Source organism: Periplaneta americana, chromosome 6 (assembly GCF_040183065.1).
Source record: "Periplaneta americana isolate PAMFEO1 chromosome 6, P.americana_PAMFEO1_priV1, whole genome shotgun sequence".
Lineage (NCBI taxonomy): Eukaryota > Metazoa > Arthropoda > Insecta > Blattodea > Blattidae > Periplaneta > Periplaneta americana.
This window is the reverse complement of record NC_091122.1, coordinates 7,605,766-7,619,753: the sequence shown is the minus strand read 5'-3', so window position 1 is coordinate 7,619,753 and position 13,988 is coordinate 7,605,766. Positions and strand designations below refer to the sequence as shown.

General features: G+C 34.7%; 1 protein-coding gene across 1 annotated transcript; it reads right to left on the bottom strand.

Moving 5' to 3' along the window:
• Positions 1-275: 275 nt before the first annotated feature.
• Positions 276-13,478, bottom strand: LOC138700943 (dehydrogenase/reductase SDR family member 11-like). The gene is made up of 7 exons (XM_069827388.1): positions 13,350-13,478; positions 10,528-10,675; positions 10,184-10,352; positions 9,649-9,778; positions 6,640-6,772; positions 4,884-5,036; positions 276-400 (listed from the first exon to the last, which is right to left on the bottom strand). Exons 2-7 carry the CDS (start codon positions 10,657-10,659, stop codon positions 359-361), a joined length of 759 nt encoding a protein of 252 aa, XP_069683489.1. The 5' UTR covers positions 10,660-10,675; positions 13,350-13,478; the 3' UTR covers positions 276-358.
• Between the last annotated feature and the right edge of the window lie 510 nt (positions 13,479-13,988).

The window sequence follows — 13,988 nt, the reverse complement described above, 5'->3', positions numbered from 1 at the left end:
TAAAATGTCTGTGGAACAATTTTGATATTGGCTGTATGTCCACACCCATCGAAAATTGGACACATGTTTATATAAACCTTTTACTCAGAATAGACCATATTACCACACCTATAATATTTACTACTCCTGTTGAATCACTCTGTATATTGGTATTTCTCGAAGAGATTGTGAGTTCTAAGGACAAGGATGTAGGAGACTGAGAGCAAGGACTACTCAGCACCAGAATGTAGGGCTATTCAAGGAGTTCGAGGGCGGGAATTAAATAACTTCAAGAGTTCGCTTCAGACTGCAATATATTGATTAGTACATTGGATCAGACATTTTGATACCAAATGAAAAACTCTTCTGGTTGAGGAGGTTAGAATACCTGGCCCAGAGGTCGGAGGATGACCTCATGGATCTGTAACAAAAAGAGAAATCAAATTAGCAAACATGAAAATTGTGAACCTGAAAGCAGAAGTAGGTTAAGATCTAAAAATTGCATCTTACGCTGTAATTTTACAGAGTTGATTTCTTTGAAGATACTAATTCCTGAAAATATTTCTCTTTTTAATCTCTTATTTAACAAAGTCGTATGAACTGCCTGGTTTTCTATCGTTGGTGGAACTGGTCATAAATGTACGGTATTTTTAGTGAAATGTGTGCGAGATGTCGGCATTGGATTATCTGACATTCGCTTTACATTTGGGAAAAACTTCTGTCAAAGTCAACATAAACATGCCGTAAAATTCAGGTTGATTTTGTACCTTTAACAAAAATATTCTGTGTCCACACCTGTGGAATAACGGTTAGCGCGTCTGACCGCGTAACCAGGTGGTCCGGGTTCGAATCCCGGTTGGGGAAAGTTACCTGCCTGAGAGTTTTCCGGGGTTTTCCCTCAACCGAATACGAGAAAATGCTGGCGGTTCTGTGACGGACACGGTGGCAGTTGAGGCTTTTCTCCGGGTTCTCCCGTTTTTCCCCGTATTAGTCATGCACATCATTTCAACATTTTTCCATTTCTTCGTCATTCCATAGCATTCTCGGAACGCCGGCTGGCAACGTATGGAGGAGGCTGGCCTAAGCACGAATGAGATTGTCTGCTCGAAATCTGCCTAACTTGAGGGTTAGCGCAATAGATCTTGCAAAGTAGCAGTACTGGGTGGTAGTGCCCCTCTCCAATTTCAATTCAAATTCTAACTTCATTCTACAACGGTTGTGGAAATATTAATCGTTAAAACGAGTCTTGTGTTTATATGGAAGGTAAACAAAACAAATCTGAGTCACAATCATGTTTTTGAATTTTGTTACATATTTTAAAAATAAAGTCCTAAAGTCCGAAGAGACCTTTTATTCGATATATTACAAGAAAAAAATATTCCAAATTTGCTATTGCAAAATATAATAGAAATCTACACAGACAGCAAAATAAGTGTCAAAATAAATAACTGTATATCCGAAAGAAAATTAGTTAATAATGGATTTCGACAAGGTTGTCCACTATCACCAACTTTATTTAATATTTATTTAAATGAAATTATTTTAAAATGGAACCATATCTACACATCAGGAATCAAAATAACCAGTGCTCTAACATTAAATACCTTACTCTATGCCGATGATCAAGTCATAATTTCCAATTCAGAGTATAATTTACAAAGAGGATTGTAAACATTAAATAAAATATTAAAATATTTTGGGATGGAAATTTCGGCACAAAAATCAAAAGTAATGGTATTTTTAGGACAAGACCCAGTCAGAAATAAGATAATACACAATAACCAATGCCTCGAACAAGTGCAAAATTTCAATTATCTGGGTTGTGAAATATCTTATCAAAATGAAAAAGATGTGAACAAGAAAATTACCAAATTTACACAAATTCTAGGAATAATAAACAATGCATTAAAAGCTAAATTAGTACAAAAATCTACAAGAATAAAAATATATAATACACTAGCATTACCCACCCTTCTATACGGAAGCGAGATTTGGACATTAAAGAAAAAAGACGTGAACAGAATCAAAGCAACGGAAATGAAATTTTTGAGGAGGACAGCAGGATATACTCTTTTAGACCGAAAAAGGAATTAAGAAATTTTAGAACAATTAGAAGTAGAGTCAGTAGAAGAAAAAATCAGCAGATACAAATTCAATTGGCTAGATCATGTAAGAAGAATGGAAAAATACCAAAAATTATGATGCAATATAAACCTAGAGGACATCGTCGACCAGGAAGACCTTTAAGAAGACTGCTAGATGGGGCCGAAACAGGTCTACAGAGGCCTAATTCGTGAAGGATGATGATGATGATTTTAAAAATAAGAGTTCAATGAAAATGTTTCAGACTAAAGTTGTTTGTTTTTGTACGTAAAATTATACTCTGATGAAAAAAGTTTGGCTCCCATTTATAATCAACTTCGCTTTAAAATGACTTTGTTTTATTATTATTATTATTATTATTATTATATATATATATATATATATATATATATATATTTAATCTGACAGGATAAAGGCAATAGGGCCTTCTTTTCCATCCTACTAGATAACACATACAAATACAAATAATGCAAACAGTGACAAAAATAATACAAATTAAAGTAAAGCTGTCTAGAGGTTCAACATGGTCAAGGAACACTATACAGTACTTGATGACCTCCTCTAAACAAAAAATAATTATGTCTTTCTCTTCAGATGAAGCGTTTATTCAAAATTTTATTCTCGTGAGAGAGTTGTTTTCGGGACGAGATAGAAAGATTTTTAAACATAGGCCTACTGTATATACCGAGACGTAGATGGGAAAATAGTATAAAAATGGTTTTGAGGGAGGTGGGATGTGATGGCAGAGACTGGATTAATCTTGCTCAGGATAGGGACCGATGGCGGGTCTATGTGAGGGCGGCAATGAACCTCCGGGTTCCTTAAAAGCCATTTGTAAGTAAATTGTAAGTATATAACAAATAGGCTACGATTGTTGGTCATAAGTGGGAGAGCAACATGAAGGAGGTTTAGAAACGATCTTAACTCATTTATAAAGCTTGTGCTTCTTTATGGCAAATACCTCTATATGAATGGCGATAAAAATATATGTTTTGCCATTAAATCTATCTTATACCTATTCGATGTTCTTCTTCGTACCTATGTGTGACATCTGAATTTTGTCACGTGAGAATTTTTATAAGATAATGTAGATAATAGTACATTATGCAACGAGCCTATAATGAAGGTAATTAAGAAGTGAGTATGGATATTTATGAAACGAGCGCAAGCGAGTTTCATAATTTTCATACGAGCTTCTTAATTACCATTATAGGCGAGTTTCATACGACTTTTTATGCTCGACCATATTTCTAACTTGATATTATTAATTTTAATTGTATCTGACCTGGAGCAATGTCCCGTATGTTGTGAGATGTGCGCAGACGCGAAAGTATTGATTTTTTTCCGAGGAACAGATATCCACATTGACCTTGCTAGGCCATAAGAACCTACAGAGATAACATTGAAATTTATTTATTTATTTAAATTTATTTATTTAAATTCAAATATACAGAATAAAGAAATATAATTACAAAAACAAACAAAGATAAATACAAATAAAATAATACAAGCAATATAAAAAGAAGATACAGTAGTATTAACAAAATTTGAGACCGAATGAGCAGCGCTCGTGCTCGGTCGCAGTTCAGATATAATATTAAAATAAAAAAAATAATATAAATAAATAAATAAGTAAAATAAAATAGGAACTAAAATATAATTACAGCGGCAATGGAATTAAGTATATACTATAATATTAACACTAGAGAAGAATAATATCGCACGTGAAAAGTAGGATTAATATATATTTCAAAATTATAGAATACAAATATAATATAGATTGATTAATTCATACACATAGGCTATAAATTTATTTAATCAAATTTAAGATATTAACACGTTTCTAATTTTCTTGTTATATGTTAGTGGGTTACATGTTAGAAGTTCTGGGTGTAATTTAGTTAAAGCATTGTACAACCGAGGGCCAAAATTTATGCTATGCTTTAGACCAGCAGATGTGAGACATTTAGGTTCTACTAATGTTGAATTAATATTTCGTCTTGTGTCATAATTGTGTGTCTGTACTACAAACTTATTACGATTTTTATGATAAAATTTTAACAGCGTATACTTATAAATTTGTTCAATATTAAATACATTAAATTCAGAATAAATTAATTTAGTTGGATAATCGAAACGTTTCTTCAAACAAATTTTAATTATTCGTTTTTGTAGTAAATTTAACGGACTAAGATTAATTTTTGTACTTCCACCCCAAACAATTATACCATATTGAATGATAGACTGAATAATGGCCAAATAAACATTTCGTAAAACTCTAATAGGTAAGTAGCAGCGAAGATTAACGAATTTATAAATTGTTTTACGAAGCCTCTTACAAAGATAAGTAATGTGATGAGGCCATTTTAAATTCTGATCAATAATGATTAAATTAGACATTGAAAAACGAGATGACAAATTGAATTTATTTGAATATTATTACAATTAACGCTAATTATTATAGTAACAGAACATAACCTTCTGCGACAGTATTGGATTTCCAGCCTCCGTGACTTTTCGCTAATTCTCTTTCGATTGCATATCCGAGAATAATCGATACTTGCGGTTTTATAACGGTAGAAAGCTGAACTGTCATTGACTGAACAGTTGTAACCTGAGTCGTCATTGGCTGAAAGACCTGACCTTTAATGAGTAGGTGTACTTTAATGACATGCATTAAAGGTCTGCTACCAGGTGTATAATTACTACGTTTCGGCATGGTCGAGCATAAATATATTATGACAATGCTACACAGCCATGGTCTGGCATACTAAAGTTATACTGTTAGAGAAATTGCGTACCTGTACGTGTGGAGGAGTTCCAAGGGCGTACAAGACGACGTCCGCTATGTCCTTACCGTCGAGGTGTGCTGAATTACTGTAGATCTTTTCAGGATCCACTGGACTTCCAGTCGCCGCTGCGAACTCTGTTTTCACTAGTCCGGGACTGATACTCTGCAAATTAACCACAGCACTTTCAAGATATCGCTATTTTCTTACATATCGGCCGGAAAACGCAACACTACCTCAAATACTCGTATACAGAGTTAGTTAAAAGTCCCGCACCACCTAAATAACTTTCGAAGCATACGGTTCAGTGATATGAAACTTGGTATGTGAGGATAACCATACACTAAGAACTCAATAATGGTATTACCGAGTTTTTTCTACTTCCGGTTTAACCGGAGGTAACTCCAACTCTCTTATTTTAAATGGAACACCCAATATATATTTTTATTTTTGAATAGAGGCCATTAAGAGCTTTCCAAAAAGTACCCATACTCGATACTTCTGTACAAATTCAGTGTTGCTAAGTCAAGAAAACAGAAAAGTGTACACTGTCACACGTTAAAAGTGTTAAAATTGTTTAAAAAGTTATTTACCTTCGACAGACGGCCCGTTTCGACGCTATTTATCGTCGTCTTCAGTGTCTCTTGAACCACCAACACTGAAGACGACGATAAATAGCGTCGAAACGAGCCGTCTGTCGAAGGTAAATAACTTTTTAAACAATTTTAACACTTTTAACGTGTGACAGTGTAAATTTTATGTTTTTAACAAAGTGTTAACGAGAACTTTAATCAATGAAGAAAAGTGTATCGAATATTAAAATAATAAGATACTCCTTCCTTAACAATAACAAAACAAAGCTATATATTATTATTATTTTAATGTACCGAAATACATATGATATTTCCATGCAGATATTCTGCGTCATCATACGATGAAAGAGTAATGGAACGGAGAAAAATTCTCTCCGGCGCCGGGATTTGAACCCGGGTTTTCAGCTATACGTGCTGATGCTTCATCCACTAAGCCACACCGGATGCCCACCCCTGCGTCGGACAGAATCGTCTCAGATTAAGTTCCAACTCTTGGGTTCCCTCTAGTGGCCGCCCTGTGCACTACGTCATAGATGTCTATGAACGTAGGACTGAAGTCCACACATGTGCTGAGGTGCACTCGTTGTGAGTGGCTAGTTGGCCGGGATCCGACGGAATAAGCGCCGTCTTAAATCACGAATTATAAATATTTTAATGTACCGAAGTACATATGATAATTCCATATAGATATTCTGCGTCATCATACGATGAAAGAGTAATGGAACGGAGAAAAATTCTCTCCGGCGCCGGGACTTCAGTCCTACGTTCATAGACATCTATGACGTAGTGCAGAGGGCGGCCACTAGAGGGAACCCAAGAGTTGGAACTTAAACTGAGACGATTCCGTCCGACGCCGGGGTGGGTATCCGATGTGGCTTAGTGGATAAAGCATCAGCACGTAGAGCTGAAAACCCGGGTTCAAATCCCGGCGCCGGAGAGAATTTTTCTCCATTCCATTACTCTTTCATCGTAAAACAAAGCTAGCTCACCTTCTAAATTATATGTTCAAATTGGTAGCCCTCAGCTGCTTTACAATGTGTCACTCGATCATAGAAACCATTTAAGGAATGATTTAACCAGGCTTTAGGAATATCTTGCACCACTTCCATTTTTATTTAGCAACACTGAATATGCGGCCACTCAAATATCTTTAGTAATGAGTGTTATAAACTCACCGTGACTTTTATCTTCGTCTTCTGCTGCACCAGTTCTCGTCGGAGTCCCTCTGTCAGAGCCGTGACAGCGTATTTGGACGCGCAGTACATCATATTTACATGTTCACTCTGGGGAATTCTGTGTCCTGAAATGCTGTACACACAAGACTTAGCTGTGAGTGCAGCTCAGTGTTACTGAAGTTAGATAATATTACGAGAAATATGTAGGATTCAAATCTAATGCTTAGTCCAGGTCAGGACAATTTTGGACTATAAGACAGTCTGAACCGTATGTAATGTCATTAATTTCAGGATGTTATGCTTCAAGATATTTCAAACAAAAAGTTGAATACAATTTTGCTTCCTTTTCGAGATAAAAAGTGATTTATATGAAACATTTCGTAGCGTGCTTTGGGAAAACCATTGACTTAATTTCCATTATGTTCAGTACATTTAAGGGAGCACTATATTATGATAATAAATAATAGAAATAATTTTAGTTTTGTCCTTTAAATGTGCAGAAATTTGATCCGAACAAATGTAACTTTTCACTGTGAAAATAAATTTTTCAACAGTAATTCACTAGAGGCTTGATTTATCTACAGAAAATCAAAACTCGAGAGGGATTTAATTGACTGTTACACGATTAGAAGAAAGTATATGAAGATTAGAAGTAACGAAGTACCCCAATACAATAAAATATTAATTGACTTACGAAAATACAACGGTCTTCAAATGTATTATTGTACCATCTCAACATTACAAATATCACGCTAGATGGCAGTAGTGTGTTAAGATTAGCTGTTTTCTTGTTATCAGTTGTGCCAACTATGGAATCTTCATTGAACTCTGTGGACGGTTACTAGTCAAGAAGGCTTTGTTGATTCAGTTTCATTTTCATTAAAACAGTTGCATTCCGCTTCAATTGTCCGGATCCCAGTAATCAACGTCACTTGACAGATGATTTTCAATAAATCTTAGAATTAAACAATCTCTGATACGTGACTAACTATAATATCATATAGCAGAAGCTATAACATAACCTAAATAATATAAACAAGTGTTAGAAAAGTTTTAATTACGGATGACGAAATAAACAAGAAACCTTTTAATTAACGATGATGAAATAAAAAATAAAGATGAATAATTTTAAAAGGAACAATTATTGAAAGTACAATTTTCAAATTTGAATATTTCAGTGGTTGGTGGTTCAGTTGATGTTATATTGGACGTGTGCGTAAAAGAAGTGGAACTCGTTGATGTACATGGTGTATCCCTCAACTTATTCAGGATTTCCGAATGGTGCTCTTCATTTACTTGTAAATAGGGTTTCAGGGAAGATGCATAGCTATGACCAGTGATCTTTATTAATTCTTGTTCTTGAATGCCAATGTGATTCATTTTGAAACTGCTGTGCATCGACTGGAGTGGTTTGTAATTTTCTGTTTTTTTTTTTTTTTTTTTTTTTTTTTTTTTTACGTCCAGACCAGTGCATTTTGAAATGTTGGCAAACGAAGAAACAAATGCTAGGTAGTGATAAAAATAAACAAATGCTAGGGAAGCGATAAAATTAAACAAATGCTAGGGACGCGATAAAATTGTGCGATAAGTAGCCATGATTGGTTGAAAGACGTCCTTTCATACCGTTTTATTGATCAAAAGTAGTATGACGTAGTAAAAGTGTGATAGTCAGTGTAAACATATACTGTATAACAGTTTCACATATAAATTATAAAAGAATTGTCTCGAATAGGAAAAGAAAATGAGCGAAAACGTGTTAAACGTCTTTGTTTGAAATACGTCAAAGAATAGCCCCCTGCAATTAATTGCATTACTTACGGTTTAATCAGTATACTGGATTTAAGAGGAATAGCGTATAGAGACAGGTGAACGTCATGCTAAATTAATTTTCTTCTGTATCAGAAATTTTATTTTCATAAAATTTCCTAAATAATTTTTTTTTTCAGCAACACAGTATCTTCTCATAGTTACTTACAGAATACGAAATGTCTGAACTGTAATATGCAAGAAGCTATATCAGTTAAGAACTAATGCACGCATTACTGATATTGATGATGTAGAAAATAGTAATATGCGTTACAAGAGCGGTATGTTGAAGTTTTCATGTTCGAGGAAAAGTTTGAAAAAGCGAAACGAGTTGAGCTTTTTTAATTTCCGAGAATTGAAAGAAAACATACCGCTCGTGTATCGTACATTATTTTGTGCGAAGATCGTTTATTACATAGGCCCTACCTGAAAGAGGAATTTCTAATTAGTTGCAATGAAATCTCCATGTTGGTTTCTGTTTAATGACGGCAAATTTGCAAAACAAAAATATCTATCTTCAACATTGTTCCTATAAAATGTTTTCTGTGTTTACTATACTCCAGCAGGCCGTGATATACGTCTGTCTTTTTTTTCCCCCAGTCTATAAATTCGAACTTAAAACAAACGGTAAGGTTATGTAATGATTTATTTTTCATTTTGATATTTTAACAATATTATTTATATAACATATTGCAGTAATAACATCGGCATCTGGAATCTTGTTGATTTTTCACGCTTCCTTAATGTTACTTGCATCACGAATGCAGTAACTTTAGTGGAGTTGTAGAGTTTACTTAATTTTTGCAAATATTTAAAAACAATAATTAACAGTGCAATTTAGGTGAAATTGCAGTGGTAAGTTTCCTATTTATAATTATTACTATATTGAACTTCTCTAAAAATAATATGTTAAAAGCCTAAAGCAGTAAAATGAATATGTCACTTAAGCTGTAAGAAAAGGGAAATTGTTATGTGTGTTAGGTTGGGAATACTGAATGTGGAATTTTAGACTTTCCGCGGATTGGTTTTGTGCGGAAACCAAGCAAATGCGCACGATCTCGCACAAAATATCATTTGAGAGGAAGTTTGCAGGGATCACTTTTATAACCACATTCTTGTTAAAAAAAATTACGCAAGACAAATATTCAGGAACGTGGCAGATAGCAATTAACGAAGACGAAGTTTTGTACAAACGATGATCACCTGTTAATGTGTATGATGTGTCCGTCGTCTACCCCGCGCTCCTTCATACTCTGGAGGGCTTCCTTGGTGCAGACACTCAGGGCTAGAACGTTGAGGTCTATTATAGCTCTCCAGTGGTCGACTGGTCCAGCTGGAATCCCAAAATGTTGCCAATGACGATCGCATTTTATCTATTGTTGATTGAAAATATAAATTTGAAGCTACTTCCGTGGACAAGGAATTGTAGAAAATACGTGACCAACAGACACTTTGTATAAGATCAGCCCGAGATTGAAGGATGTTTGATGCTAACCTGTACTGTTATAATATTGTTGTTAGGAATAAAAATGTTGAGCTTTTAAATACTGAAAATTTCAATTTGGCTACAAACTGGTTTTAATTGAATGAAGGCTAAACTTAAATTATGCTTTTTGGTGATGGTGTCTTACATCGATCGCGGCTGATACGCTGTGTACCCAAATAAGTCGAAGAGAAAAGGGAATTCGATTGATTATAAAATCTTAAATTACATCAGTAATATTCAACTCATACTTACTTGAAAGTTTACTCTCTTTGCCCACTCCTGCATTGTTGATCAGGATGTCCACTCCTCCCAGGTTGGACTTGACCCACTTGAACGCCTCCTGGACTTCTGTCTCCTTGGTGATGTCGCATTTCAGCGGATACAATTTCCCAGGTTGAGACTTCAGGCTTTCAGCTAGTTCCTGAAGTGGTAATAGAAAAGAAAATTTGGTTCTTAGATTGTAGGTGAATGAGATGCTCTAAGTTGTAACAATTATTTAATTATATTTTAAAATGTGTTGTTCAATTTATAATGAATGAGATTTCAATAGTGTTTGTTTGTAAAATTCTCGTACATAAACTACCTAATTTTTTTACCTCAATTTTGTCTATTCTTCGCGCCAGTCCGACAACTTTGACTCCATTCTTGACGAGTTCTTCAGCTGTAGCTGCTCCTATACCTGCACTGGCTCCCGTCACCACGGCAACTCGTCCTGCCCAACGCTGCATTGCAATCTACAGGGTTCTACCAGTAAAAAAGTAATAAAAATTAACTACTTTAAGTATTTAATAACGAAATTAACGAAATATTTTAATTGATATTGTAATTCCGATAAATCAGATGAGTATTAGACTATTTATTGATTTGTTCAGTGTTTGACTTATCTTATTTTTATTACCAATTTAGAGGATGAACTGTAACTAATGTGGATGATTGCTTTAGTAAAAAGCAACAAAAAATCAAATATCATTTTGCTGTATTTTGAACAGTTTTCCAGAAAAATGTGCATTTTAAAATACATGAATAATTGCGAAATCGTGCAACACTGTATAATCAGCAGGAAGTGCACATAAGTCTGTGTTATTCTGAAGTATCTCTTCAACTGGATTGTTATGAATGGGAGGATGTTGAAGATCATTGACACGTACATTGCTTTTAAACTTGTAAGAAGAATGCAATGATATACCGTTTAATTTTTGTGTTTAATCTGTGTTTGAGAGTGGAGAATGAGCACTGCTCATCTCACGTTAAATAAAATCTTGAAAAAAGTTAAAATAAACCCTACAACCTAATTTTAATTAAATGTTCAGTAAACGCAGATGATAAGGTACCGTACGCTTATTTCAAACTAGATTGGTTAAGATTAAGGCATATTTCTACTATCCCATTTCAATTGAATATTCTAGAGAACATAAACAATAATTTTGCTTACGTCATGTGATAAAAGAAAAATTTTAAAACTTTTAAAACTCCAAAGGAAAAAATAAAAATACGATATGCTTATTTTACGTTAAAAGAACTAAATTAAAATATTATTTTTAAACTCTTCGATTTAATATTAATTAAATATCCTGTGAAGACAGACATTAAGAAAAGCTTCTTTTACGTTATACAAATCTAATTAGTGATTGAAAATTCTCCTTTTGTCGTACTACAAGCATTTTCTTCTGCCAGTTACAAATAGTATCTGGTTAATAATAACACGTGTACAAAATTTCATCCCAGTATGATAGGCAAATGGTTTTAGTTTCATTAATAGTCTGTCTTAATAAAATATTGTATCTCTTTATACAAGAAGTCCCTTGCGTCACAATTTACATTATTTTGATCAGATATTCACTTATGTGATTCTTTATATATATTGGTACAAACTTTACTATTGGATTTTTCTGTACAGTGAATCGGTAAATTACTAGGAATTTTTTATGATTATGTGTGCGTGTGTTTAATGCCTACCCACTTCACTTTGCGTGATTCGGGGCCTGCATACTGCGAATAGATGGCAGGACTGTGACCCATTTTCAAATTGCACACCACTTCGGCGGGCCATGTTATACATCTGTGAAGAGTTATGTCGTGTACTAGGGTGAGTGTATCTTAAGTGTTCGTGTAAGTGTGGTGTAGAGAATGTGTGAGGATGGTGATGATGAGGAAGGGAGAGGGGGAAACCCGGTGCCGGCACGTAGCCCACTCCTGTGTAATAGCACCGACGGACGAATCACTATCAACAGTGACATATACCTTCCTTTCATATGCACTGCGGAGAGATTTGGGATTTAACCCAGGCATATTGGTGCACATCTCTCCCAGTCCCGAGGTAGAAATTTTACAAGAAAATTTCTGACCCCGCCGGGAATCGAACCCGGGCCGGCTAATCTGGAGGCAGACACGCTACTACAGAGCAAAATCGGCGGACTTTATTATGAGTATTAATATATTTATTTTTTATTCTTGTATGATATAAAATTGTAGTAATTTACTGATTAATTTTACAGCAAAACCCTATAGTAAATTCTGTTCCCATAGGCCATATATAAGGATTCATTTAAGTGAATATTAGTTAAGAATAATGTAAATTGTGGCGCAAGGGACTTTTTATATAAAGTGATTCAATATTTTAATAATATGCAAACCACTGATCACAGGAGGATGACATTTTGTACATTTGTCATTATTAACCACATATACCAGTGAATAAAATTAAGTGAACCTAACTTCATAAGTAGAATACGGAACTTGGAAATTTCAGTATAGTGTCCCCTTAAGTCAATAAGAATTACTAAGGAGGATAATCAATAGGGATCAATTAATCACTTAACAGTTTACACAGGCGATCTTTTTCTTCGAGAAATTTGCGGATATCCTCTGGTAAAGCACAAACCTTGCCAATGTCTGAATGCAGTTCAACAATCTTACTTTTATGAATCCACCGCTGTGGAGTAACGGCTAGCATGCGTGTCTGTGAAACGAGCGGGTCCGTGTTCAAATCCTGATTGTGGCAAGTTACCTGATTATTTTCTCCCAATCCATTGAGAGCAAATGCTAGGTAACTTTCAGCGCTGGACCCTGGACTCATTTCGCTGGCATTAAGATTCCCTCAGACGCTAGATAACTATAGCAGTTGATAAAGCGTCGTAAAATAAATCAATTTTGAAACTTCTGGGATTTAAATTACATTACCGTAATCACTAAAACAAAATAGGCTAACCGTCCCACGCGCAGCCAGGCAAGGTTTCACTATCGAGGCACGTTTATCAGTCGGGTTCAAGAAATTAAACTCTGAACTTGATAGTGATTTAGTAAAAAGCCATGCCGGGCCGTCTGTGTCGTGCGGGCCGTAGTTTGGGCGGCCTGATATAGAAAATGTGACATGCTAAATTGATAACTTAGGCCTACATCTACTTCACACTGTACTCACTTGTTTTATTTTCCTGCTGAATCCTGCCAAGTTCTAACAGTAGAGCTGTTAGCTGCTCTTCAGTGTGAGATAGTAGACTGCGGGAAGTGGGGCAGCAGTGTTGCCAACTCCAATTTGCGAAAAACCACTGCACGCTTACAAAAACTCACCAAATACATCATAAAACCCACCAGATTTTCGTTCCTATAGATTTTTTTGCACTTAATTGTTAAATAATGCCCAGATAAGATAGGCCTATAATATTATTAATAATTATTAAAAATTATGATAACATACACCACTCAGTCTTAGTGCAGCTCTTATTTCAAAATGTATTGAAATTTCCATCCTATTTATAATTTTAGTTTAATGATAATAGCACAGTCTACTATATACAGTCACGAAGTTCAATATGTAGTAAAAATGCAAACATGGGTAGTTGCCCACCACTAGGATCGCTACTATCGCCTCATCATCGCAGATCTCTCTCCTAGCAGACGACAAAATATGTTACACTTTCGTTGTGTTCTTTTGGAAAAATTAACACCTTCCATTATTGAAATATTAAATGCATAAAGTTAATTTATTATTTTAATGAAGTATATTAAATTCCACCATAAACTCGGAGATACCTGCAAGAAATAGGTTAATATTATTTTT

What these genes read in the sequence shown, in the direction of transcription:
- LOC138700943 (XM_069827388.1), bottom strand. Translation starts at nt 10,659, where the DNA reads ATGCAGCGTTGGGCAGGACGAGTTGCCGTGGTGACGGGAGCCAGTGCA. An exon ending in AGACGAAGATAAAAGTCACG is followed by an intron (nt 5,037 to 6,639) that starts GTGAGTTTATAA and finishes GTTAATTTGCAG; the next exon opens with AGTATCAGTCCCGGACTAGT. An exon ending in GAACTCCTCCACACGTACAG is followed by an intron (nt 401 to 4,883) that starts GTACGCAATTTC and finishes TTTTTGTTACAG; the next exon opens with ATCCATGAGGTCATCCTCCG.